The sequence below is a fragment of the Contarinia nasturtii genome, unplaced genomic scaffold (assembly GCF_009176525.2).
Source record: "Contarinia nasturtii isolate CC-2019 unplaced genomic scaffold, AAFC_CNas_1.1 Cnas_scaffold_285, whole genome shotgun sequence".
Lineage (NCBI taxonomy): Eukaryota > Metazoa > Arthropoda > Insecta > Diptera > Cecidomyiidae > Contarinia > Contarinia nasturtii.
In genome coordinates, this window is record NW_022197640.1 from 6,512,428 (window position 1) to 6,536,845 (window position 24,418).

A 24,418-nucleotide genomic window follows, 5' to 3' on the forward strand; every position below is an offset into this window, starting at 1 on the left:
TTCCATAAAACGCAGTACCGTCATCAAGAGTACCCGTCATAAACATTTGGTCTCTTGAATAGTGTACATCGAATTATTTCATAGTTTCCATCCGACTTCAATATGTATTCTTCCGATTGTGGTGTACAAAAAATGTTGAAACGCACAAACACCGATCAACAGTGATTGCGGCTGTGGAAAATAAAACACGAAGAAAACACACAATTTGAAGGAGAAGACGATAAATAATAATAAACGAACATAAAACAGGTGATGTGATTTCAGTTTGGCATATTCATTTTGAATGAATGATCAATTTTTGATATTCGGTCGCGAGCGTTTGCTCTCATTTCTCTCATATTGTTCTAAATTAATTTTAAACTCTTTTCAATGTAGATGTACACGGTATTGTGCGCTGTTCTGTGCTGTGCTTACATACACACGAGTAAAAAATCGAATAGCGGTGTATTTTGTATTAATTTTTCGTTTATAATTGAAATAAAATGACAAGAGAAATTAAGTGACTGACACCTTATCGTTTTATTGTATCGACTTAACTCAAATACGATCAGAGTGGCTTTGAAACGATATTCATAAAATAGCTCAAGCAGGCAATGAAAATAATTCCACCCGAAAGAAATATTTTATTTACAAAGTGAAATTGAAGTGATTTAAAAAATTTCCAAAGAAAACCGCAAAAAAAAATTTAAAAAAAAAAAAATTGCTCGAGGTAAAATAATCAGTGTGTACGTGAACGTAATTTTCCAATAGATCGAACCTCAATCGAATAAAATTTATACGGAAGAAGAACCAAAGTATTTAGCAACAATGACCGTTAGACCTTTTATGGCTATTTTGCCACAACAAACACAAGTCGGCGACGAAATCGTTCTTAAAGGGAGAATTAAAAACGACGCACAAATGTGAGTTTACTTTTTGATAACAATTTAGCCGATCGACGCAAATTGAACGATCAATGAGGCAGCGCATATCGGATCGAACTCGTTTTATTTGTTTATAGTTTTACTGTAGAGAAAAAAAACAGCAATATACTGTGCAAATATATTTTATTGAAGAGTAAATAGTTTGAACAAAACTTAGTGCGATGTTTACTCATCAAAAGCAAATCGTAGTAATCGCCGATTATAAATCGATGAATCAACAAAGAAAAAGAAATACAAAACTTCCATGCTAATGGAATTTTAAATACATTTTGATTGGTGGACTTCCAATAATTTCATATGATTTGAATTTTATTTCGCAACATAATTGGAAAAGGCGTGTAATTACATTCACCAGCAATGTTAGAATCATAAATATTCATTCATATTTCCACGAAATATCGAAAAAGAACAAATCGTTGGACAGTGAGACAGTGTGCTATAAATAACACCTCAATATAATTGAGAAATACCACTCAAAAATACTGTAGCAACCCATTGTTCTCCATCTGTATGCACGTATTTCCATACATTTAATATTGAGCATGAAATTTCGCGCTCGATTATTTCGAAGTGTGATTTGTTTTCTATTTTGGTCAGTATAATAAGGTACTTGCCGATATGATTTTATTTTTCTTCACTTAGTCAAGGCTAATTTCGATGGAAATTGCGATAATATGATATCGAAAAAGCATGAAATCAGAAAACGGAATAACATAGAAATTGCGAGTTTTTCAAATCGCATAATTTTTATTGCCGCTAAACACCCACAATCCAGTCCAATTTAGCAATACATTTTGTTTATGGATTCAACTTATCGTTAACGTGGATTTGAATAATTTGTTTTTAACGTATCGAAGAAATTGAGTCCGTTAAAAGTATATCATACCATTGACGCTTGTCAACAATAAAAAAAGAGACGTATAAGATTATAACATTTATGAAACAAATTTGGTAGAAAAGATTTTCAAATAGAAACCTTCAATGGTGATTTAAGAATAAAACGTCCCAAAAATTCATCGATCGTGTATATTTCGCACATAGTATTTTATTCAATAGCTCTGTCAGATATTTTTCTTTAATAAATTGCCGCAGTCATTTCAATCCATTTTTTTTCTTATAAATTTATCTTGAATCATTTTGAAACATTTTAACAGCTGAATCAGCGCTGAAAAACAATAGAAGTGGTTGTAAGAATTAAAGTGTTTTTATATCTAATCACTTCCATTGTTGTCGCTCCATTTCAGCGCCTGACGTTAGCTTCCTGACGTATTCAGCTTAATATAATGTCTGATTTTTACATGGATAAAACGTAGTATCAGAGCCGTTATAGGCACCAAGGAAGTACGGGAATTTTTCTTGTAAGTGCTGCTCTTTCTTGTATCCAGGTGCGGAACTTGAAAAAATGATGTACTTCTCTGGTGCTAATTGCCAAATTAGTTTAGTTGAAAAAGATCAGAATTAGAATCATAATTTTCATCAAAATCCAGTCAAAATATGAAACTTAGTGTGGCAAAATGTGATTCAGTCAAAAAAATTCATACAAGTATACTTCGTAAACGATTTCTTGTAGGCTTAGTTTGTGTGACACATTTATTCTTAGGTTACATTTTAATTATCCAATTTCAAAATTTTCTAGATTTTCCGTAAATCTGACGCTGGATTGTTGTCCGAATCCACTTAATATTGCCTACCAATTCAAAACCAATTTTGTGGAAAAATCAGTGTCGCAGAATTACAAAAAAGTTGGCATTTGGAATGAAGGAACCGAGGATGAATTATCATGGATTCAAGGACCCGGTAAAGTTTCACGCATTTAACTCTATATGTTACAAAAGCAAAACAATTACGCATACTTCTCATTACATCCAATTACAATAAAAAATAAAAATGAAAAAGCGAATAAGTGAAACAGTGTGCTGAGCCATTAATTCTTCAAAACGTTGGTAGAATATTGTTGAAAATGCTCAAAATGCACGCAATTCTATTCTGAGAAAATGATTTTTGTTCTATATTCATGTATATAGTGGAGGTTCATTAAAAAAAAGAAAACGCGAGGAACATAAACGGGAAAAGTCATAAAAGACTGAACACGTTACATATAAGTAGAGGCGAAATTGGCGAATGAATTGGCGTAACGTTTTTTTTTTGTTCCCGCGTAAGAACATAAACAATGAACATAATTGCAAATTTGCATAGCCATTGGAAAAATGAGGAGAAATAAAAGAAAAACAACAAGTTACTTAATCAATCCATCCATCCAACCATACATACATTCATTCATCCACTTATACAACAAATAGGTTTGGCATTGCATTTAATTGAGTTTCCTTATTCTGAATTTTCTTTCATCTAGGTCAAGAATTTATTATAACGTTTCATTTCGACGATAACGAACTTTTAATATATTCGGAAGATGAGAATCGAAATTTTCTCTATAAATTCGACTACAATTTTGATATTGGTGACATTAAAGCCGTACAAATATGGGATGACTTGGACTATGTGACGGAGGTCATATACCGTTATAAACCAAATCAATGAACCTCTCATCAGGAGTAACAGTAACGATGGACGTAGAAGATAAAAAAATAATAATAATACAATTGCAAAATATTGAACCTCCCGAAAAGGACACTGCGCCAAAACTAGACGATGAAATATAAACGAGCAATTAAACGCTTACACAACAATCTCGTGTATGATTTGTCGGAAAAACAACAAAAACAACAATCAAGTACAATATGATTATACTGTTTATGTAGAACAAATTATTTTTAGTAGTATTATTCTATAAGTTTCAATCGAATCAAATTAATAAATTGATCGAATTGATCATCAACCGAATAATAATTTATGTGCATTTAGAAAATAAATGAAGCTATAATTCATCATTAAATATCCATTCACCAGAGATTTGCCTTAACTTTCAGGCTTAGAATAGGAACATTTGACCGCTTTTTAGAAGAAAAAAAAATGAAACATGTAACGGGTTTTTCTTGCCTTTCTAAATCAATAATTCACTTATAAAAAGTATTATTTTTCTAACGATTAAGAGTTGATGCTTTTTTGAATAGATTCATTTTCGTTATTCAAAACAAACAAATATGTATAAGTGAATAAATTTATATTAATCAGTATTCGTAATGTAATTTTGAACTTATTATTGCTGGCCGGTACTTACATCTGATCTTTATGTTGACTTTAAGTTTAATAAAAAATGAGCATGAATAAAACAAAAGAAAATTTTGGTTTTAAAATTATTTTATTTTTTAAATATTTAAAAAAAAAATCATTCATTTTGATTTAAAGCACCATTCATGCTTAATTCATTTAATTAATCACCCAATTTTAAAAATGAAAAACCTCAAATGAAATGCAACATATTGCGGACAATGCCATTGGATTTTGAATTTGAAATTCATAACAATCGTGTCTTAGTATCTACATTTAACCCATGTAAAAATGTGATAAAAATCATTCAGCAAGCACCAAACCCTTAAACCATGTGTTATTCTCATAGAGTGACCACGTCACTGGAATGAATGCAATTAAAGTAATTTGCTCAAAGCTTTGGTCCAGTTTTAAGCAGTGGAAGAAGCTTTTGCGTCAGCATAATGTTTCCGGCTATTTTGAGTTTTCCCTTCATAAATGCAACCTGAGGATTGATTTTTCCGAGTGCAATATCAACGAAATCATCATCGTTCACGGTAAGCGTTGTGTCTGCATTGACACCATTCGGTGGGCCTTCATACAATATTGCGCTCTTCAAGTCGATTGCTATTAAAAAATGTACATACGTTAACATTAATTTGTTACGAAACAATTGTTTTCTTCTTCTTTTTCTTCATAAAAGAATTTATGCTAAGAAAACATAACATACAAAATAAGATTTAATATTAATATGCAACAACTCACTCCATTTTTTAGCGATTTGGCCATCTTTTGTGATGTTATACAGGAATATGCCATTCACTGATTTGGCCTTTTCAATGTTTTCTTTAATACGTTCGCTAATTGTTTGGAAAATAACATCACTTTTTAGTTCAACGGATGATTTTGTTGAATTCGATGAATTTGCCATTGGAGTAGCCTTCGACTTTTTAACTTCCTTCAAATCAACATAAGAGCCTTTGACGAAAGAATTCAAAAGAATCAGATACTATGTAACTGATTGATAAAAATCGTTTGATACATACTTGTTATCACTTCGATTCCAGTATCAACAATAACGGTTTTGAAGTGAATTCGATTGCCATTTTGCCACATTTGAATTTCGAGCGTTTGACCGGGTATGGCCGGTTTTGTGAAACGTGCTTTAACCGCTTTAAATAGGGATGCATCGTTGTCAGCATATGTTGATAAAATCGCTCGCACTGAAAAGCCCAACGTGCACAAGCCATGCATTATTGGCACTTTGTGTCCACCCAATTTTGCAAACTCCGGATCAATATGCAATGGATTCAAATCGCCAGATAGTCGATATAGGGCAGCTTGATCAACGCTAGTTGTATATTTGATTGACGCATCAAATGGACGATTTGGTGTTGGAATCACCGGTTTAACCTCATCCGATGCTTTTGTTTTGCCACCAAAGTTTCCGGCCCCAACAACAAACGTTGAGAGTTGATTTTTAAACAATAATTTTCCATTTTGATCGAACGAATCGCCTGATATAAAAGAATTTAGAAAAATCACATAAATGCATGATTCATTAGATGGGTGTAATTTAAGCAGGAATTGTTTCCCCGTTTGTGGAACAATCCCTGAATTTAAGATAATTACAATTTAAAACGACGACGGCTCCAGATCGTTTATCAACAACATCAATAACAGATCCGCTTGTGGAAACACTACCCTCCGTAGGTAGTTCATCACACACTTCCAAATATTGTTCACCATGCAGTACTTGTGATAAATCAAATTGCGTATGTGTAATTGCCGATTGTGTCAAAGTCGATGACATTGCCAATAACAACGCTGGCATTATGAAATAAGTTGGCAACGATGTAAAGTCCGGATGATTTTCGTATAAAAATTTCAAATCGATTGAATCTTTTACGGTACAACCCACTTTAAACGAAAAAGGAGAACGAGGTTTTTTTTTGGTTAACGTCAAATTAAAATGTTATTATGAATAGATGATTTACCGCCAAGTGCATATAGTATTAAATCTTTATTTCCAAATGAAAATATGTCCTGGTGTTGTTGGCCGTTTTGTGATCCGGCTTTTTGATCTACTTCGAGTTGGTCAAGGATTCCAACTAAACTACCAGTGGCCTCAGCAATTGAACTCATTCGCTCAGTGTTTGACATATCAGTTACACGTTCCCATGCATCTCGAACCTTTTCCGGTGTTACATCTTCCATTATGGACGAACGTAGAATTGCTCCCTTTCCGCGCACCGTATGCAACTGTGCAATTTCAATAAATTAAATATTAAAATATAAATCCGAGTGATATGCCTTATTTTCGTATGGTACCTTTGTTGCCCATCCGGCTGCTGATTCGATGATGGCTCCATTATCGGTACTTGACTCATGGCATAAGTAAGTAACAACGGGAGCTATTAATTTTGGCTCTAAATTTTGAAAATATAAACAAATAAGCCACAATAATAATAGCCACCCTTCAGTCATTTCAAATATGATAACATACTCAATTCATTGTATAGAATTTCCGGTAGAACATCTTGAGTGAGACGTGATGCGGCTGTTGGAACGATGCAATTGCAATGAATATTATTCCGTTCGCCTTCAATGGCCAATGTGTTGCACAATCCAACGAGAGCCATTTTTGCTGCACCGTAATTTGCCTGACCAAAATTTCCATAAATTCCTGAGTTACTCGTCGTCATGATAATACGACCATAATTTTGCTTTTTGAATATTGGCCAAGCCGCTTGTGTTGTTTTAAAGCTTCCCTTGAAATGAACATCCATTATGATATTCAAATCTTGTTCGGAAATTTTTGCAAAACTTTTGTCTCTCAATACGCCAGCATTATTTACTAAAATATCAACTCGTCCAAAATTATCCATGGCCGTTTTGATTATTTTATCGCCGTCAGTCACTGAATCATAATTTGCGCATGCAATACCGCCTGTAATGAAGAACATTCACATGAAATGTTGCTGTTGCTGTTTCTTATTTTGTTTTATTAATAAATACGAACCTTTTGCCCGAATTTCGTTTACAACAATATCGGCTGCTTTGCTTGAACCTTCGCCTGAGGTGCTGCCACCCAAATCATTGACAACAACCTTTGCTCCTCGTTCAGCAAATAATAATGCATATTCACGACCCAGTCCAGCACCGGCACCCGTAACGATCGCCACACGACCATCAAATCTTAATTGATCATTTGCCGACATTTTCAACAATTTTTGCAATTTTATTTACTCTAGCACACAAAAGAGACAAATTTCTATTGTATAGTGATTGAAACGATTTCGATTTTTGTTTTATATTTTAAAATGAAATAATTGATAAAAATAATAAAATGATTTTTTTTGTTTAAATTTATCGATGGAAATCTTATCGTAAAATAAATAATGAATCAGCAAATTATAAATAGTATTTTAATTGTAGGTTCCAACGATCAAATGTTAGACTTATTTGTGTGCTGATTTTCGATTTTTTTTTTGATTAAATTACAATAAATTTAATACGCAAATACGTCAAATTATGGCGAATTTAAACTTGTTTTTCAAATGTTTTTTTTTTTCTTTATTGTTTTTTACGAACTCTTACTCTTCTCATATATATATACACAATTATTGATGTTGCAATGTTGTCGTTTGTCTACCAGAAAAAAAAAACACAGAAAAAACACGAAAAAACACAGTTAGTATATAAATGTTTTCACCGACATCAAAGCGATAATAAGGTTTAAAAAAAAATTGCCTCTTCAAGACGTACAATTGTGGAAATGGAACAAGAATGAATGTGAACACAAAATATTAGAGAGGGAAAGTAGCACATTCGTTTATACAAATTATAATACAATACAACATTCGCAGAATGTATTGAAGATTTTGAACTGTCAGCTCAAGCCACCTAGTGTTAAATTGAAAAACTATGATGGCAATTCGCTAAGTTGGTAAATTATCATCAAAGTACGAAAAAACGGTTTGTGACTCAGCAGAGTGTCTGAAGTCTATACAGCTGAAGGTTAAGTTCAATTTAAGCTCAATTTTCCTTATATATTTGATTTCGATTTTTGCAACAGAGTACAATTTGTTCACGTCATGGAAAACCAAATGAATAAAAATCAAAAGGGAGATAGTGGTGAAGTCCAGTTAAATAATCAAAGTATATCAAGTCAAAGTGGTACTGTGGATATTGTTGATGTGAATGACGAGCATTCTCCAGATATTTTTAAATTGAGTTGCATCCACTTCGATGAAATATTTGAACTACTGCCATTAAAAGACTTGTGTAATTTTGGGCGAACATGTAAACGATTGAAAAACTACGCTGGATACTATATAAAAACAAACTACGTAAATCATATAGTGGAAATAGCTGGAAAACGACCGAACACTCGAGTGTTCGTACCCAAGAGATTTGAAATGTTAAGATTCGGTGGTGATTATAATGAGATTTATCTGAGTGATTACATGCGATTTTTTCAAAACTTTCGATTCAGTGACGATTGCATGGGAAATATGGCTTCATTTTCACCAGAGCAATATGAATCTATCAAAGAGCTGCAATTGTCGGAGCGAAATATGATGATTGTTGGTGCAAGTGCAAAAAATGAATTTATAAGAAAGATTTTAAGCAAAATTGAAAGGTTGAATGTTATTCGAACATCTTTTCGGGGTGCCCATAAGAATTTGCTCGTTTTCTGTCCCAATGTAAAACGTCTATGTGTCTGTAATTGGGACGATAATGAGGAATGTCATAACAACGACGACTGGTTATATCAAATTTATCCAAAACTTGAATATTTTTATGTGAGATCGTCCAGAATTGATGAATTGATGACATTTTTGGAGAATAATCCGAGCATTTGTCACTTCTCGACCAGCGAAAGAATTTTGCCACATTTGGATTTTATTATGAAAACTGAAAAGAAACTGGAGACATTCATTTTACAATTGAACATTTCATGTTTTGATAGTATGGGTGATGCGGTTTGTAAATCTTTAAACCAGCTTCATAAGCGTGGTTTTTATAAGCATCTGTGCATATATTTCGGGTATATGAATCAAAAACAGATCAATGAAGTCGGATCATTAAATGGAATAGTTAAATTGGGTATAAATGACTTTTATAGACCAGATAGAGATTCATGCCCAGATTTATCCCCTTTCGCTTCTCTAACCAGTTTACAAGAGCTATTCTTGTACAATACAAATCATGGACGTCTGAAATGTAGCACACAGTTGGTAAACTATTGCACAAGCATTACACGAATACATATAAAATTTTTGGGAAATGTAGAACACATCTTGCCATTTATTAGACATTCAGTAAAATTGAGACACATACGAATTGAGAGGATTTACAAAGGGACAATCAATGTGGCAAAATTGAACAGAGAGAGAGAAAAATTAGAAGGAGCCCGAAAAATTATAATGTACATTTACCCCATCGATGAAACAAAATGGAATAATTTGGACACAAATTTGAAACTAATTGAGATAAGACCATATTCGTTCGAATATGTTCAGCATTTTCATGATGAAATGTTTTTACGTGATAATAATTGATGCATTTATTTTGAAATAATTTTATTTATCGCACACTTGATTTGAAATACATCTTACATCACAACTTTATTACATAAAATTAATTAAATTAAAATGTTGAACAAATAAAGTAAACGACTTTGTGGTTTAAAACAATTATGATTTTGAATCCCTTTTTTTAGGTTTTTTTAAAAAGATTTTCAGGAAAAAAATTCTTACACATTTTTCAAAAGGTTTTTCAACGAGAGAAATTCCTTTGATTTGTTAGGGTGTTTAAAAATTCTGAAATCATCCCTCCTTGGCCGGATTGCCGACATCAAAAGATATGCATCTACATACAAACCAGGTCTTTTATGAAATCAAAAATCGTAATGCTAAAATCAATATTATATATATTATATCAATATTATAAATAAAGTTAAATAAGTTTCATTTTATTCAATTGTCTAACAATATCTTTTCGTCTGGCTTCAATCAAAGCATCACATAATTTTTGTGGGAATTGATCACGATATATGGCCTGCATCTGCTCCAAAATTCGATTTGTAATCAGTCTGGTGTCATTGTTGAGTTCTCGGTCTTGATTTATGCGATTCACGTCAACATCTCTCATACCAAAACAACGGCCAAAGTCTCGCCAGTTTTCAATCTCATTACAAACGACTGTGAAAACCTTATGTTTGTCAAAATGTGCCGGTTCTTCAGTGTTTGGGAGCGCATTTCTCAAATGAGATTGTTGAACGTGTGTTGTTTGAATCGACGAACTTTGGTGATTTGAAGGTGATGCCGATTGGTTTACAGTTTTTTGACGAATTTTTGCTAAAAGACATCAATTATTTTCACAATGTATGTTATTTAGAATTGTTATATTAAATTATACCGTATCTGTTTCCTGAATTTGCAATGCCTTCGTTAGGATCTAAACTACTTAAATAATTCCATATTTCCCGTTGTTCAGTTTTTGGTAAATATTTCTGAATAATATTTGTTACACTTTGAAGATCAGTTAAAAATACATTACGCTTCCAAAGCACATCGATCAAATCAACGATCTTGGTGATTCGAGATTTTAAACGTTTTGAATTGATATATCCTTCAAATTCTCTCAATAAAGAATCCATTACATTCGAAGATACGCTAATGCTATGTATTGGATGCATATTCTTTATTTATATTTTTATAAAAAAATATCGATGCGTAAAATTTCAACATCAAATCGCAATTTATTTGGAATGTCAATTACTGTCAACAACACAACTGTCATCGATCAGCTGATTTCAAGTTAAACAAAGCTTGGTACATTGAAACGAAATGTGCTATGAGATGTATTACCATGCATACGAATAATGGTTTTGTAAAGCAACTTAAGTAAACATCGACGATTCATATTTTGAATTTGATTTGTCAATAAAAAACGATAATTAATGTCAGAAAAATCGATTCGACACAACTCAAGTTGTTTCAACAATAATGAATACGGTGTGAATCCCAAGCTAATTGAAGAGTTTTTCTGAAGAAAAAAAAAATACCTTCCTGCCTCCGCGGATTACTGTTCAAAAGACAAAGTCAATATTTGAAAGAGTCAATTCAAGATGCATATTTATTTGTAAATATTATGCCATTTTAATTTCAATCATTTGAATTATTGAAGAAAAAAAGTGTTTTGCCTTTTTAGAATGAAAAAATGATCTGGTTACATAAGTTTTACCGAACATACTTCTTAAATAATTTTAAATGCATATTTAAATGTATTTTACGTGAAGATAAAGTCATTTTCAATGCTGGGCACGTCCCATGGTATACGGAAATGTTCCGTTGGCAGCGGTGTGCAGTGAGTTGACTTAAAATCGATTAAATGCTTTCGAACCAAATACTCTGCCATCTGATTGCGCTGTTCCGATGTATATTCCTCACCGATATCCAACGGATATTGCTTTGAATTTTCAGACACATACGACAACAGAAGCGAATGCATCAATTCATGTCCGCCTGTCAAGTCTTTTGCTGCAAATACGAGAATCGGTTTGTGATCGATATTTAAAAAAAAACAACGAAAAATTAATCAAGCACAGACACTTACTTTTATCGAGTGGTTGAGATAACATTTTTGTTATTCGTTCTATTTGTTCGGTTTGGAAAATTTTCGGAAACCGTATTTTCAATAGATGAATAAGTAAGCCATTTCCGCGATTTGTTTCGATCTCATTGTCTCTGTTAAAAGCGGAATCCAAATGTATTTTAATCGAAAAGTAAATGGGATTGTTTTTTTTTTTTTTTTTGTAAATATACTCGGTACATGATTAACACTTACTCGGCAATGATTTCGTCTTCGGTGCGACGAATCATTAGGACTGGACCATTGTATTGGTTGATCAAATCGATGTTATTGAGATTGGCATAATCTCTGATTGCAATTCGAACAATGCCTGATATACTGCTTGGCATACGAGGTATTGCCAATTGTAGTACATCATCAAAAGTTGCATCGAGAATCTATCGATTGAATATAATCAATCGCATAAATACAATGAAACGTATAAAATAAATTAGTTGCGATTTACTTACAACTCCTTTGATATCTGGATATTGTGCAGCTGCAACAAGTGAAGAATAGCCACCAATACTCCAACCAAATAGAATAATATCTTCTGTTTGAAAGCCCAGTTTATGAATTGCAAATTGCATAACAGCATCCATTGCATTTTGATCTTGTTGTGGATATGGTAATCCCTAAAAAAAAAAAATAATTCAAAAAGATGGTTTAAAACAATTTAACATACGATGATCTATATGTGTGTAGTGCTTGACTTGTCCCTTACCGTGCTACCGCCAAAACCAGGATGATTCCATCCCAAAACTGAATACTTCATAGCAAGCGGTGTGGTCATTATGCCAATTTCATAGAAACCAGCATTTCCCTCGGAGCAAACGACTAATGTTCGACCATTGCTATTCTTTTCACTAACACTTGATCGACGATCAATAAATATTGTATCAATATCATTTCCATCAATGGTTCTCAATTTGTTACGTTTGCCAGACTCTTCTTCAACCAATTTAGCGCGTCCTTGCACCAATATTGGATGTAGAAAACTTTGCAGCAATCGAATTGAACCGGGGTATATCATTCGTATGCCGAATGTATGAATTGCAATGTAAGCTACAATTTCACATGGAAGCGTTGAAATCCAAAATGGTTTCGATCGACTTGCGCTCAAAGCAACATGACGCTTACTTTGATCACTAAAATGAAATCAAACAATTTTAGTAACAATTAATGGATAAAATAAACGCATCTTACCCATTCACATCTTTCACATCAAAATCAACTGGCCACTCTTTGAATTCAAAATCATACAATCGAAGTTTATCTTTCAAGTTGGTACTGGTCACACTTGATTTGGCTTGTTCCAAAGCTTTTACGAAATTCCGATAGCTTGCTGATGACGAACGACCAAAACTTCGCACACAAAGTGATATCACGACCAATAAACCAATTCCAGTTGAAACTTTAGCAAATGATGATATCGATTCAGCTACAAAATAGCCACGTCGATATAAAAATGTTATTATCAATGGAGACGTATAATAGCTGATGTTCCACATTAGCGATAGCTATAAAAGTCATTAATAAACTATTAGGAATTACGGATACGATATGAAAAATCAATGTTGAAGCAATTAAAATATGTGTATGTGTGTTTTTTTAATGGAAATATTTATAAATGTCATTTGTTTTGCATGCATTTAGATTTGACAACATTTTGCGTTGTATTTAATTGTTTCAACACTATTTTCATATATCTATTTTATACTAACCGTTGAGATGACCTGATCACCCCATTTTTCAAAACCACCAGGTTCGTAGAGACTCTGCCGATGGAAAATACAAAAAACGATGAACCACAATGAAAAAAAAAAATTGCATTACATAAATAAATCGAACAACATGGACATAAATTTAATGGTTTTACGTTGTTTTGACAATCTTTGAATAACCATATGCATCTATAAAAATATTGATTATAATTTTACCTGTATCGAACCATCACGATACACTTTGTAGAGTCGCGGTGATAAAATGTAGTTAAAGAATGACATAATTCAGTCTAAATAGCCAAGTTTGATTAAATTTGTTATTGTTTGATCTATATTTCTTACACCATATATGTAAATCGAACAAACGAAACAAAACGCAAATTATTGCAAATTAAAAACAATTTCGGAAAATAAATACAGTTGAACACTTTTTGTTATTTTATTTGTTTAATTAATACACAAATTAAATTCAAATCCAACATTTAAATCTTGGACTTTTTTTTATTAAAACATCGTCACATTACTGCGAACAACAACACAACATTTTTGACAATTGTTGTTCCAAAAGTAAATATAGCAATGTTTTTTTCTGCTACTGTGCTAAGTGTTCGTATTGTACGACAGTTTGTTTTGCATGTGTGCGTTTGGTTCGTGCATGAGCAGTGCGATGAATGTCATCGTTTCAAATGAGTATAGCATGTTGATTTGGCGCGAAAATTCAATACTTTTGAACTATTTGTAAATTTATTCCAATTTGTGTATATATTTTTAGAAAAAAAAAACACAAAGTCAATTTTTCATAAAATATTGTGTGTGCTTTAAATTATTTACAATACACCTTAAAAATTATTTGGTAAATACGAAATTGAATAATTTTGTTGGTTATGAAAAAATGTTATCATTAGTTTATCAAGACAAAAAAAAAATCGCAAATTGATTAAAGCGATAATATTGATAGTTGAAAATGCCGAGTTTGAGGTGACCAAATGTACAGAGTTTTTATTCAATTTTTACAGTTTGTTCGCGAGCGAAAGAACATTTTGGTGCCAATATGGAATATGATATAATTGGATTTGGTGAAGAACGATCAGCCATGAACTACTCCAGCGTAAGTTTATTTTGCTATATATCCAACATGTATAGAGCTTTTAAAATGTTCCGCGTACCTTTTTGTTTGGTAAAAAAAGTAAAAATTCCAATGTAAATGGATGTTTTTCTTGTCTCGTATTCTTTAACACATTTGAATATTGTTTTTGTGGATTTCGAGAGATTCTTAATTCCAAATTGTTTTTTTTCTTGAATAAAAAGAGAGAGTGTGTGATTTTCAAAGATACATTTTTTTGATTACATTTAAAATTCATTTTTTATAGTTCGGAGACTGGCTCGTAGCATATAGAGATCCGTATGATTATTGGAAATCGCATCCAACCTACGCCATTTGTGAGCTTAATTTCTTAATTGGAGCTAGTCTGATGCTTGCCCATGGTTTGTTAATACAATCAGCAATAATATAATTATAAAGTATATGTCATTAAATCTTTTGTGTAAGTTCAAGGATAGAATTGTTTCTTTTTTTTTGAAGTCAATGTTTTATGAACAGATAACTAAGGGTTTTACACGTTATCAAAATATTCGCACAAGTGATAAGAGAAATCAGCTCTTTACATTTATTCAAACACCTGTCATCAAATTAATAACCAAAATAGCTATTACTCACGCGTTTTCAATAAATATTGGACATTAAAACTCCACTTGAGCTCACCATAATTTAAATATTCAGATTTGTTGTTTTTTTCACAGCTTTCGTAACGGGAGGAAGATGGCCGTGGTTATTTTTTGCGTCCATGACTCATGGATTTGTGATTGAGTTAATATCATATTTTGCGCCATTTATCGAAAATTTCTGGCATGCCCAAGGCATTATTACATTTTTCGATCGTAGAATGGCACTTTACATTGCGATACTTTGTACGTTACAATTCTTGCAGGGTTTTATGACGCAAAAATAATAATATTTCCATTTAATAGATCCAATGTTTTACTATCATGCATCTTGGACGGTGTCGAAAATGAAATTAAAATCTCAACTGGTTGAACATATGGCCGTTGGTCTGATGACCGTTTTGGTTGATATGCCATACGATATTATTGGTCCGAAATTTGTTCATTGGATATGGCATGACACTGACCCCAATATTTGTACGTTGAATATTTAAAATTCATTATTCTGTATAACTTTTACCAGTTTCTTTTTTTATCTAAACAAATAAGACGATCGCCATTATTGGGTGCCATGGAATTCGTATTACTTTCATTTGTGCTTTTCTGCGAGTTTTCACTTTTGGTTTCATTCTGTACGGAGATGGACAGAGAAACGAAAAGATTTAGACAAATGGCAAGCTGGAACTTTGTGAGACATCATCCCCATTTTGTTTACTTTAATTTATGTTATTAATTGTATCTTTTTTTTCCTATAGAAAATCAGAAATTATGTCATTAGTTTGTGCATCATTTTTGGGAATGCCAACTGGTTGTTTATTCTTTGTTGCGGTTTATCATCCGCTCCATGATTTCTATAATGTTCCGTCTGAGGTGACGGCGATAAGTATATTGTTGATTTTCACCGCAGTTGTATGGAAATTTGATAGGAAATGTAACCGATACGAAAAGCCAGCTAAAATGAATTTCATGTCGAAAGTGTTATTCGGACATTTTATTGTACATTACATGGTTTATTTGGGCACCGCTATTTTCTTCAATCCCGAAGATGTTGTGTCCGTTGGTATGCACCAACCGATTGGGAACTGCAATGAAACTGAACCAGTTCATACGATTTTGAAGGTTTTCATTTAATCTGTTCACCATTTTTTTTCACGCAATCAATTTCGTTTAATCCATACCATCTTTTTATTTAATACAGACATTGGAAAGACAGAAATACCTTTGTGTGGAAAACTATGATGAAATGTATTATGATTTTCATTGTTTGCCGAACGGAATTACACCTTCGGATGGAAGTATTTGGTATACTGTGTGTGGTATGCCATTCGAGTGAGTGTTGAATCTTTAAAAAATATTATTATTTTTTAAAATGTTCAGTTAAACCCAAACTAAAAATTTGTTTTTAATGAACCTTAAAGAAACGTGAAAGCAAACAGTTTTTGACTTTGTGGTTTTTCATGCAAAAAGATTATATTTTCAAAAACACATCAAATTAGAATCAATTTAAACACACAATTCTCTCTTACATGTTATTTCAGGAATCGTGCTGAATATATAACCGTATTGTCATTAATTACGTTCATTGCATACATGGTTAATGTTTCGATACACTTCGACTACGATAAAAATGTTGACAAAATGTGGAAAAAGATGAAGCTCTCGAAAAAATTCAATTAAAATCTTGATTCTAAATGAGCATGTCAAATCAAATTTATTTTTTTACTTCGTTTGTATTCAAAGACAAGATATGGACTTAAAAGGTTGTTCATCCACAACATTGAACATTTACATAAAAATCCATTTTCCTTTTTTTTAAATCATAATAAAATATAAAAAAACTTCACTGCTATTAGGTTTGCCGGATTTTTTTCTCTTTGATATCAGAATTTGTTATTTTTATGGAAATTATGGAAAATTTCAAATTATTGACTCGGCCAAAAAAAAATCTCAGAGAGGAACAAAATCAGCAAGCCTAATCGCATTACAGTGAACATTTTAATTGGGTACGATCAATATAATTTGCAGGCATTGACTTTTATATAAGTCTCATGTGACTGCTATGTAAATAACTGAAATAAACTAAATACATAAAATACTCCCATACATATAAATTCAGGACTGAATAAACTATTACAGTAATGTGCGAAGGGGGGGGGGGGGCCCCCCCCCCCCTGTGATTTGGATGAGAAAATTTTTTTCGCGAAAATTATTCGAATTTGCTAGGGTTTTTCATGAAAAAAGTGAAGCCCTTTTTTTTTTTTTTAGCTCATCAATGTAGAAAATTCCGAGAGATTTTTTTCCGATTTGCTAAGGTTTTTCGCGGAGAAAATTCTTTCGATTTGCTAGGGATTTTCGCCTCAAAAAGTGACTTCCAAAAAAAAAAAAAAACGAAAATTTGGTTGATTTGCTAGAGAATTTTTGGTTTTTGAAAAATCACCCTCCCCCCTGTAAAATGTAGCTCGCACATTACTGAACTATTATATTGTCTTTAATTTTGTTTATTTCATGTGACTAATGATAAAAATATTAATAAAACTTGGAAAAAGGTAAATCTCCTGTTTAATTTGTCAAAAAAAAATCTGCTAAAATTATTGAGCAAATAAATAATAAATAAAACCGGCGAGTATGGCTCCAGCAGCCACAAGCCCTGCCCATTTGTAAAGATGCGAATTATCGGTATCTTCAATAATTTGTGCTTTTCTCTCCTTATATTTTTTCTTTCCGAATTTCTTTTCAAATTCCTCAAGTTCTATACGATTCTTTTCTTCTTCCTGTTGACGCTTGATGCGTTCTTGTTGTTCAGCCACACGTTTCGTCTCTTCTTGTCTTGACCTGCAAGTATCGTCGCAACCCAATATAAATCCGGATCGCAGTTTGTCGCAAGTGGTTTCAACTTTTCGATTTTTGCATTCGCAATAAACTTTTAATTTCTTCCGGCAAGATTCTTCGTTCAGGCATTTGCCCGAATGGCATACATTTGTGCAACGATGTCCGCATGAAAAATTCTTAATACATCGATTGCCGCAGCTAAGACGTTTCTCTCGATTTTCTTTAACCTCATTGTCATGTTGATTTTCACCATAGAATTCGTGACATTTATAGTAAACTTGATTCAATCCACAGTGACAGGCCGTTTTAGTGACCACATTGCATGGATTGCATGGTTTTGGATGACATCTTTTCTCACATGAATGACAACCTAGAGATAATCAGAAGAAAAAAATGGAATTAATGGAAATTAATCAACATGTAATGGAATATAATGGAAAATGAAATTGAAACACTTACATCCCGGCGGTCTCGGTACTTGGCATCCTTCCAAACATTCGGCGCATGATTTATCTTGCATTTTTGACGTTTTATCATCAACAATATGGCACATTTGTTCGCACAAATGATTGCCACATTTCAATGTTCGGCCACAATTTCGACCGCATGATGCCGGTTTCGAATTCCAACAAGGCCATAATGCCAATTCGTGTCCGCCAATACATTCAACCGGTACTTTAACTTCACATTTTGGATGCGGCAATTTTCGAATCTCATATTTTTCTGGTTGAATATCCCATGGTCCAGCTGGCTTAAAATTCTTATCAACAACCAGCACTTTAACAGCATCATGACATTTGGCTCTGCACAAAATATTCACTATAATTAGTAAAGAAAATAAAATAGTTTATCAAAATAAAATGTACCGGCATGGATGTTCACAATTGGTCACATCATTTGTTAACATACAAATGTTATTGCATGACGGGCACTCATTCATATGGCAGTTGTGCACATTATTATGATGACATTTTGATGGAATTTTACATGGTAGATTACCTAGGGTTAATCACATAAAAATGAATGGAAATTAATCAGTAAGCAATGGAAACAATGGAAAAAAATAGATTACATTTTGGTGGTTTGGTTTTCTTTTCACGACCACATGGAACATCCATCGATGTATTGCCACATCTATCGATAAAAATCAATTGTAACTGTTAATTAAAGCTATATGCAATGCATTTAATAATTTTTATTAAAAAAGAAATAAAAATTTACCGGCATTTAACAGTCGCTGTTAAAGTGCATGGATAACATTGTCCATGGTGACAAACGGATGTACATTTATGTTTTCCACAAGATAGCGTCTTTCCGCATATTTTATCACAAGGTGAACAATCACCATCGCAACACTTGAAACATCAAATGAACAACATTGAATTATGTACAAACTTAGGGTGTGTCACAAGCCATACCTTTCGATTACATGCATGCTTATTACAGTCTCGCATACGTTTGCATTTTGCTTCACACAGAAATGTTTTGCTGCAAGGTAACTCTTTTGAATAGTTTCCACAACGACATTTTTTTTCGACAATTTCCAAACATTGGCCACATTCACCTCGATGGCATCGCTCTGCACAAATGTGACTGCCACATTTCAGGATTTTTTGGCATGTATTGCCACAAGGTTCAACATCCAATGTACATGGTGCTTGAGTTGTCTACAAAAATGAAACAAGAAAAATGCCAACATTTTTACTACTGACATATAAGTTAAGCTAGTGTTGCTAACTCACTTCTTTGCCGCATGGACACGATCTCAGTAGACCAGAAGGGCATTCACCACAATCACCGCTATGACATTTAACCTTGCAACGATGTCGTCCGCATGCATACAATTTGTTACACATTTTCTCACATGACCAAATCAAACTATTGCAGTCTCGTTCCTGTACTCGATTACCACATACACACTTTTGTTGACTCTTTTTTGTACATGGTGCACATTCTTTGTGACAAACTTGATCACATTTATGAATACCACACGCCAAAATCTTTGAACACTAAAACATCAACATAATTTTATTTATAATGCTTCATTACAAAATAATTGACCAAATCACGATGACGGTTACCTTATTTCCACATTTCCAAGAGTTTTGTGAACATCGTATCGTTTTTAAATTAGACTTATTGCAATCACATGATGTGCTTATAATTTGTGAACACGGCGGACATGGCCCTGGATGACAAAGTATTAGACATTTGTGCGAACATGCCGATTTTAATGGTTTCCCGCATACTTCACCGCATGAATGTGGTACTAACCTGGAATGCATGTCGAATTGATTTTGGTAAATCAATGGGCAATCAAAGGGGAAAAAGATGATGAAGAAATTAAGGAAACGGATCGATTCAATGCCAATCTATGGCCATCGAATTCAGTCTGTCGAGAAACTACGTTCTGTATGTACTATATGTATTCCATTACTCTACAATTCCTGATTTATTCCTTTGATTCTTTTTCCATTATCATCATTCACAATAATTCTATAATATGTGCAATGAGATTTTTCAAATGACAATGTCAATGCGATGATGATGATGATGGAAACAGAAATGTATGTGAGATAGAAACACAGAGTGTGTGTGTGTGTGTTTGTCTGGCCGAATGAATGCATGAGTGAGTGAGTGAGAGATGATTGGAAATCCATTGGGAATGTAAGAAACTATAAAGTTTTGACCGTACACAAACGCACACACATTGGAAAAAAACAAATTAATCAACTCTTAGGTACTAACCACAGATGATTTGCCGGATTCAACTCTTTTTTACAGAAGCAAAAGTAGTTTTGTGGTATCTATTAAATAAAATTGAAATGGATAACAAAAAAAAATTGAAATGGATAATGAAAAACACTTACATCACTTGGAGGATAATCAGCACGGCATTTGGGACAGCACCATTTGATGGCTTTCACTTGCTTTGGAATATATTCGCCTTGATTATTGTAATAGCCGCCAACATCATTCTCTTGGTGCATTTTCTGTTGTGATATACTGTCTTTTGCCCATCTTTGCAGACAATTCAAATGGAAAAAACTAAAACAATTTTCGCATGACCAGATCTAGAATAAGAATAAACTTCGAATGAATCAAAACAAGAATAAATATACGAAATGGAAACTTACAAAATCCGTTCTCTTAACGGTTGCAATACAAATAAGACAAGTGGCTGCGCCTGATTGAAAAACATGCTCAAGAAATTCTTGTGTCTTTCTTAATTGGCTTCGATCACCGTCATAGCCTTTGAACACTGATTCGAGCAATGCATCACTTTCGAGATCTTCCTCATCCGAACTGGTTTCATAATTTTGAAAGTGTTTTTTTGCCGCCTGTATATGCTCCATTTGAGCCTCTTTAAATTTATTTTTGGACGCATTTTGCTTGTTTGTCGCATTCTTTGTTTCTTTTGATGTTGTTTGTTGATTTGTATCTTTGGTATGCCATGCATTCGTCGAATTGGACTTATTGTAATTCTCAGTTTGTGGTGTTTTCTTTTTATTTTTATTGTTAAATGTTGACATGATGTTTAGAGAACTATAGAAAAATTAATAGAATTCACCGGTAAATCAACACGGTCTAGCTCCACGTACCGTTCGATGAATATTGTCGATGTTGACATTATCTGTCAAATGTTTTTAGGTTAATAGTTTTGTCTGACGTTGACGTGTATCAATTTTCCAACGGAGCAAATTTCAGCAATGTGATTGTGAATGCTATGTGGTAACACAAAAAACGAATGAAATTACGCATGACCGGTGTTTTTATTTTGTTTTCTGCAAATGTTCTATTTAATTTATAATGTTATGCACATTTCAAACCTCCTAATGTTATCTAGCTTAATAGCGAACTTATAATAACAATTCAATTTGAAATGATTCAATGATAAATTATTACGGTTCCATTTTTAGTTAGAAATTTATATATTATCGAATCTAATGTGTTGAAATGAATGAAATTTTTATACGATCTCATTCGTTCAGTAATGAAAACTTAAAAACTAGATTTTTTTGCTCAAATTAAAAGTTTATTTATTTTCTTTTTGCTGTTGTTCTCTTTTTTTCACCGAAAATGATGATTTTGGATTTGAAGGTTTTTGTTTTTTTTTACATGAATTGTATGTCTTAACTAATAAAAACTCGGAGCGAAAAAAACACCCGGTTTTTGCTTTAAATTTGATTGATATTTAAATTATAATTTGCATATGATTCTTGTTTAAATTATGTTTTACCAGAAAAAAAAGAAAACGAAGAAGAAATTATACCATAGCGTAGATAAATCTAGCAGTGATAATAATGCCATTAATAAAATTATTCACAATCTTTCACTTAAAAATTAATTGAAAATTATTCATCTCGCATAATAGAATGTGATATAAAAAAAATGAAAGGATTTCGCTTATCCGAATCGAGAAAAGATGTGATAAAGAAATTATAACTGAAGAAAACTACAAAGTATATGCTGCTGCTTTGCCACCATGTTTGAATGCAGTTTCTTTATGCAGTTCGTATTGAATTTGCAATTCTTGCGGTATATTGAGACTTTCTTTTAACTTTCGGCCGATGCTGAGAATTCTCTGTTTGTTATTGTTTGACGTCCAGATAGCTGATCATTGGGAAAAACGAAAATGACAAGAATAAATATCAATTAAAATTGATGCAAAATAAATTGATTCAAAACAATTGATGGAATGGGAATTGTTGATATTTACCAATTTTGTGGCGATTAAGACGAACATTGACCACCGCACCGCAAATATCTTCCGAGTAATCGAATGCTTCGCCAATCAAACATAGAATGACCTCTAACCATAACTTGTCGAGCTCATGTGGCCGGAAGAATTTTTGCAAATTGATGATCCAACGGCCGCCGTTTTTGTTTTGCTCATCTTCCCACATCGGACGAATGTTATTTTTGAATAGCGAATAATCGTTACCATTTTTGATTTCTGTCGGTTGCTTGATGTGATTATACAGGCTCCAAAAGTCTTCGACGGTATCGAATGTTGTGATTTGATGTTGGCATGCTTCCCATGTTTTACCCTTCTCATGATCATAATACCAAAGTGTCCATGAATTTTGCAATGGATGCTTTATTAAACTTTCAATCGATGCATCTTTGCCAATTTCCGATGCATTTTCCGGAAACTTCTTTACAATTGTTTCGTTGTTTTCAGTTTTCTGGAAATAAAACAAATTATATCCATATAATAATGCATAAATATTCTTGTCAAACCTAACAGAAAATTTGCTTTAAATTAAAATACATGCAAAATGATTCTGTATGGAATAAAATCAATGAGCACGATACTGATAAGTGTAGCATGCTTATTCAATACGGCACATTTGAAGTAAAGGCTTGAATCCATTTTAATGCATATGTATTGCAGCTAACCGTACCAATGACTTTTCTTCTCTTTCTCTTCCATTTCATACTGAAACATCGACTTGACAATGCGAAATTTGGAACAATTTCGAGTGGTTAAAATAATGGAATTAAAATCAAATTGCTTGTATTAATTTATTTCACATCACTTTTTCTGAAATACTTTCATCACACCCACTTTCATTCGGCGTGTGTATATGTATGTGTAAATCAACACACAGGTGCCAAACGGTATCGGGCTATGTATTTTTCATACTTTTATCTAAAAAAAAAATTCTGTCACGAATGCTTCATATACCGCTACCCAAATAAAATTCCAGCACATTTTCACAATGCAAAATGAATGGGTTGAAGCATCAAATTGCAATCAAAAATTAGCCATAACCAAAATGGCGACAAAAATAAGTAATAGAAATTCATCACTTAATGATCTTTGGTTGGACAAAATTCATCTATTTTCATGCATTCGATTCACACACAATTCACCGCTACACATATGTTAACATTTAGTTCCACCGCAGATTTTTTTTTTAAATAAATTGTTCGCCGTCTGTTTTCTATTCAATTAGAATTCGATGCTGAATCCACGTACCGTTCAACCTTTCGAATTCAATTAGTTGCGGACAACACACGCACATTTTTATTTTTCAATATATTTTATTTTGCTACTTACTTCAACTTCTTCAGCACTCGATTTGGCCATTTCAAATTTAAATATAGATGATTAATGAACAAAATCAAAATTTATTTACAAAAATCAATTTGGAATTTTCGTTGAATTGAAAACTTGTATACTTTTATAATTAAGTTGCAAAACTATTTTATGGGCGCACCGCAACCAAAATGAGAATATTAGATTAAGGCAACGCACGAATTTTGACAAAAAAAAAATTATGTATATGTATATATCAGCAGACACAGTAAACCAGTAATGATGTAGTGCTTTGATGGTGAAACACCGAATGTTAAAAATACATTGAACCAATATGAAATGAACGAATTTTAAATGATGGTTTTACTGTCATTTGGTAACAT

At 32.7% G+C, this 24,418-nt stretch overlaps 7 protein-coding genes across 10 annotated transcripts; 2 read left to right on the top strand and 5 right to left on the bottom strand.

Moving 5' to 3' along the window:
* Window positions 1-6: 6 nt before the first annotated feature.
* On the top strand, window positions 7-3,767 carry LOC116337565. Its single transcript, XM_031762239.1, has 4 exons — window positions 7-249; window positions 376-902; window positions 2,560-2,720; window positions 3,277-3,767. The coding sequence occupies exons 2-4, from the start codon at window positions 808-810 to the stop codon at window positions 3,462-3,464; spliced, it is 444 nt and encodes a 147-aa protein (XP_031618099.1). The 5' UTR covers window positions 7-249; window positions 376-807; the 3' UTR covers window positions 3,465-3,767.
* A 525-nt stretch (window positions 3,768-4,292) lies between these two features.
* Window positions 4,293-7,912, bottom strand: LOC116337519 (peroxisomal multifunctional enzyme type 2). 2 transcript variants are annotated; one of them, XM_031762150.1, is made up of 10 exons: window positions 7,842-7,912; window positions 7,674-7,724; window positions 7,096-7,323; window positions 6,580-7,023; window positions 6,405-6,502; window positions 6,071-6,335; window positions 5,706-5,993; window positions 5,120-5,590; window positions 4,839-5,051; window positions 4,293-4,700 (listed from the first exon to the last, which is right to left on the bottom strand). In XM_031762150.1, exons 3-10 carry the CDS (start codon window positions 7,292-7,294, stop codon window positions 4,486-4,488), a joined length of 2,193 nt encoding a protein of 730 aa, XP_031618010.1. In that variant the 5' UTR covers window positions 7,295-7,323; window positions 7,674-7,724; window positions 7,842-7,912; the 3' UTR covers window positions 4,293-4,485. The 2 variants fall into 2 exon arrangements, with proteins under 2 accessions (XP_031618010.1, XP_031618011.1); XM_031762151.1 differs by lacking the exons at window positions 7,674-7,724; window positions 7,842-7,912 and adding an exon at window positions 7,578-7,593.
* Window positions 7,913-9,744: 1,832 nt separating this feature from the next.
* Window positions 9,745-10,834, bottom strand: LOC116337558. Of its 2 annotated transcripts, XM_031762227.1 has the most exons (3): window positions 10,500-10,834; window positions 10,071-10,438; window positions 9,746-9,993 (listed from the first exon to the last, which is right to left on the bottom strand). In XM_031762227.1, exons 1-3 carry the CDS (start codon window positions 10,777-10,779, stop codon window positions 9,979-9,981), a joined length of 663 nt encoding a protein of 220 aa, XP_031618087.1. In that variant the 5' UTR covers window positions 10,780-10,834; the 3' UTR covers window positions 9,746-9,978. The 2 variants fall into 2 exon arrangements, with proteins under 2 accessions (XP_031618086.1, XP_031618087.1); XM_031762226.1 differs by having other exon boundaries at window positions 9,745-10,438.
* A 355-nt stretch (window positions 10,835-11,189) lies between these two features.
* LOC116337532 (phosphatidylserine lipase ABHD16A) lies at window positions 11,190-13,883 on the bottom strand. Its single transcript, XM_031762177.1, has 8 exons — window positions 13,655-13,883; window positions 13,439-13,492; window positions 12,921-13,234; window positions 12,439-12,862; window positions 12,185-12,349; window positions 11,931-12,112; window positions 11,700-11,830; window positions 11,190-11,623 (listed from the first exon to the last, which is right to left on the bottom strand). The coding sequence occupies exons 1-8, from the start codon at window positions 13,718-13,720 to the stop codon at window positions 11,373-11,375; spliced, it is 1,587 nt and encodes a 528-aa protein (XP_031618037.1). The 5' UTR covers window positions 13,721-13,883; the 3' UTR covers window positions 11,190-11,372.
* A 389-nt stretch (window positions 13,884-14,272) lies between these two features.
* Window positions 14,273-17,263, top strand: LOC116337539. Its single transcript, XM_031762194.1, has 9 exons — window positions 14,273-14,291; window positions 14,455-14,546; window positions 14,809-14,923; window positions 15,239-15,406; window positions 15,467-15,637; window positions 15,710-15,848; window positions 15,916-16,279; window positions 16,359-16,489; window positions 16,699-17,263. Exons 2-9 carry the CDS (start codon window positions 14,490-14,492, stop codon window positions 16,835-16,837), a joined length of 1,284 nt encoding a protein of 427 aa, XP_031618054.1. The 5' UTR covers window positions 14,273-14,291; window positions 14,455-14,489; the 3' UTR covers window positions 16,838-17,263.
* Window positions 17,264-17,690: 427 nt separating this feature from the next.
* Window positions 17,691-21,644, bottom strand: LOC116337514 (NF-X1-type zinc finger protein NFXL1). Of its 2 annotated transcripts, none has more exons than XM_031762140.1 (11): window positions 21,127-21,644; window positions 20,860-21,063; window positions 20,738-20,796; window positions 20,071-20,263; window positions 19,732-19,998; window positions 19,408-19,656; window positions 19,211-19,344; window positions 19,062-19,123; window positions 18,899-18,988; window positions 18,449-18,808; window positions 17,691-18,359 (listed from the first exon to the last, which is right to left on the bottom strand). In XM_031762140.1, exons 1-11 carry the CDS (start codon window positions 21,520-21,522, stop codon window positions 17,749-17,751), a joined length of 2,625 nt encoding a protein of 874 aa, XP_031618000.1. In that variant the 5' UTR covers window positions 21,523-21,644; the 3' UTR covers window positions 17,691-17,748. The 2 variants fall into 2 exon arrangements, with proteins under 2 accessions (XP_031618000.1, XP_031617999.1); XM_031762139.1 differs by having other exon boundaries at window positions 18,449-18,792; window positions 18,856-18,988; window positions 21,127-21,643.
* Window positions 21,645-21,743: 99 nt separating this feature from the next.
* On the bottom strand, window positions 21,744-24,318 carry LOC116337559 (eukaryotic translation initiation factor 4E1-like). The gene is made up of 3 exons (XM_031762228.1): window positions 24,057-24,318; window positions 22,710-23,178; window positions 21,744-22,603 (listed from the first exon to the last, which is right to left on the bottom strand). The coding sequence occupies exons 1-3, from the start codon at window positions 24,084-24,086 to the stop codon at window positions 22,446-22,448; spliced, it is 657 nt and encodes a 218-aa protein (XP_031618088.1). The 5' UTR covers window positions 24,087-24,318; the 3' UTR covers window positions 21,744-22,445.
* Window positions 24,319-24,418: the final 100 nt, after the last annotated feature.

What these genes read in the sequence shown, in the direction of transcription:
- LOC116337539 (XM_031762194.1), top strand. Translation starts at nt 14,490, where the DNA reads ATGGAATATGATATAATTGGATTTGGTGAAGAACGATCAGCCATGAAC. An exon ending in AAATGGCAAGCTGGAACTTT is followed by an intron (nt 15,849 to 15,915) that starts GTGAGACATCAT and finishes TTTTTCCTATAG; the next exon opens with AAAATCAGAAATTATGTCAT. An exon ending in CAGTTCATACGATTTTGAAG is followed by an intron (nt 16,280 to 16,358) that starts GTTTTCATTTAA and finishes TATTTAATACAG; the next exon opens with ACATTGGAAAGACAGAAATA.
- LOC116337519 (XM_031762150.1), bottom strand. Translation starts at nt 7,294, where the DNA reads ATGTCGGCAAATGATCAATTAAGATTTGATGGTCGTGTGGCGATCGTT. An exon ending in AAACGAAATTCGGGCAAAAG is followed by an intron (nt 7,024 to 7,095) that starts GTTCGTATTTAT and finishes TCTTCATTACAG; the next exon opens with GCGGTATTGCATGCGCAAAT. An exon ending in CCAAATCGCTAAAAAATGGA is followed by an intron (nt 4,701 to 4,838) that starts GTGAGTTGTTGC and finishes ATTTTTTAATAG; the next exon opens with CAATCGACTTGAAGAGCGCA.
- LOC116337565 (XM_031762239.1), top strand. Translation starts at nt 808, where the DNA reads ATGACCGTTAGACCTTTTATGGCTATTTTGCCACAACAAACACAAGTC. An exon ending in ATTAAAAACGACGCACAAAT is followed by an intron (nt 903 to 2,559) that starts GTGAGTTTACTT and finishes AAAATTTTCTAG; the next exon opens with ATTTTCCGTAAATCTGACGC. An exon ending in ATCATGGATTCAAGGACCCG is followed by an intron (nt 2,721 to 3,276) that starts GTAAAGTTTCAC and finishes TCTTTCATCTAG; the next exon opens with GTCAAGAATTTATTATAACG.
- LOC116337514 (XM_031762139.1), bottom strand. Translation starts at nt 21,522, where the DNA reads ATGTCAACATTTAACAATAAAAATAAAAAGAAAACACCACAAACTGAG. An exon ending in CTGATTATCCTCCAAGTGAT is followed by an intron (nt 20,797 to 20,859) that starts GTAAGTGTTTTT and finishes TTTATTTAATAG; the next exon opens with ATACCACAAAACTACTTTTG. An exon ending in CTTGGAAATGTGGAAATAAG is followed by an intron (nt 19,999 to 20,070) that starts GTAACCGTCATC and finishes TTGATGTTTTAG; the next exon opens with TGTTCAAAGATTTTGGCGTG.
- LOC116337558 (XM_031762226.1), bottom strand. Translation starts at nt 10,779, where the DNA reads ATGCATCCAATACATAGCATTAGCGTATCTTCGAATGTAATGGATTCT. An exon ending in AAATTCAGGAAACAGATACG is followed by an intron (nt 10,439 to 10,499) that starts GTATAATTTAAT and finishes GATGTCTTTTAG; the next exon opens with CAAAAATTCGTCAAAAAACT.
- LOC116337559 (XM_031762228.1), bottom strand. Translation starts at nt 24,086, where the DNA reads ATGGCCAAATCGAGTGCTGAAGAAGTTGAA. An exon ending in CGAGTGCTGAAGAAGTTGAA is followed by an intron (nt 23,179 to 24,056) that starts GTAAGTAGCAAA and finishes TTTTATTTCCAG; the next exon opens with AAAACTGAAAACAACGAAAC. An exon ending in TCTTAATCGCCACAAAATTG is followed by an intron (nt 22,604 to 22,709) that starts GTAAATATCAAC and finishes CCCAATGATCAG; the next exon opens with CTATCTGGACGTCAAACAAT.
- LOC116337532 (XM_031762177.1), bottom strand. Translation starts at nt 13,720, where the DNA reads ATGTCATTCTTTAACTACATTTTATCACCGCGACTCTACAAAGTGTAT. An exon ending in ATCGTGATGGTTCGATACAG is followed by an intron (nt 13,493 to 13,654) that starts GTAAAATTATAA and finishes TTCCATCGGCAG; the next exon opens with AGTCTCTACGAACCTGGTGG. An exon ending in CTGGTTTTGGCGGTAGCACG is followed by an intron (nt 12,350 to 12,438) that starts GTAAGGGACAAG and finishes TTTTTTTTTTAG; the next exon opens with GGATTACCATATCCACAACA.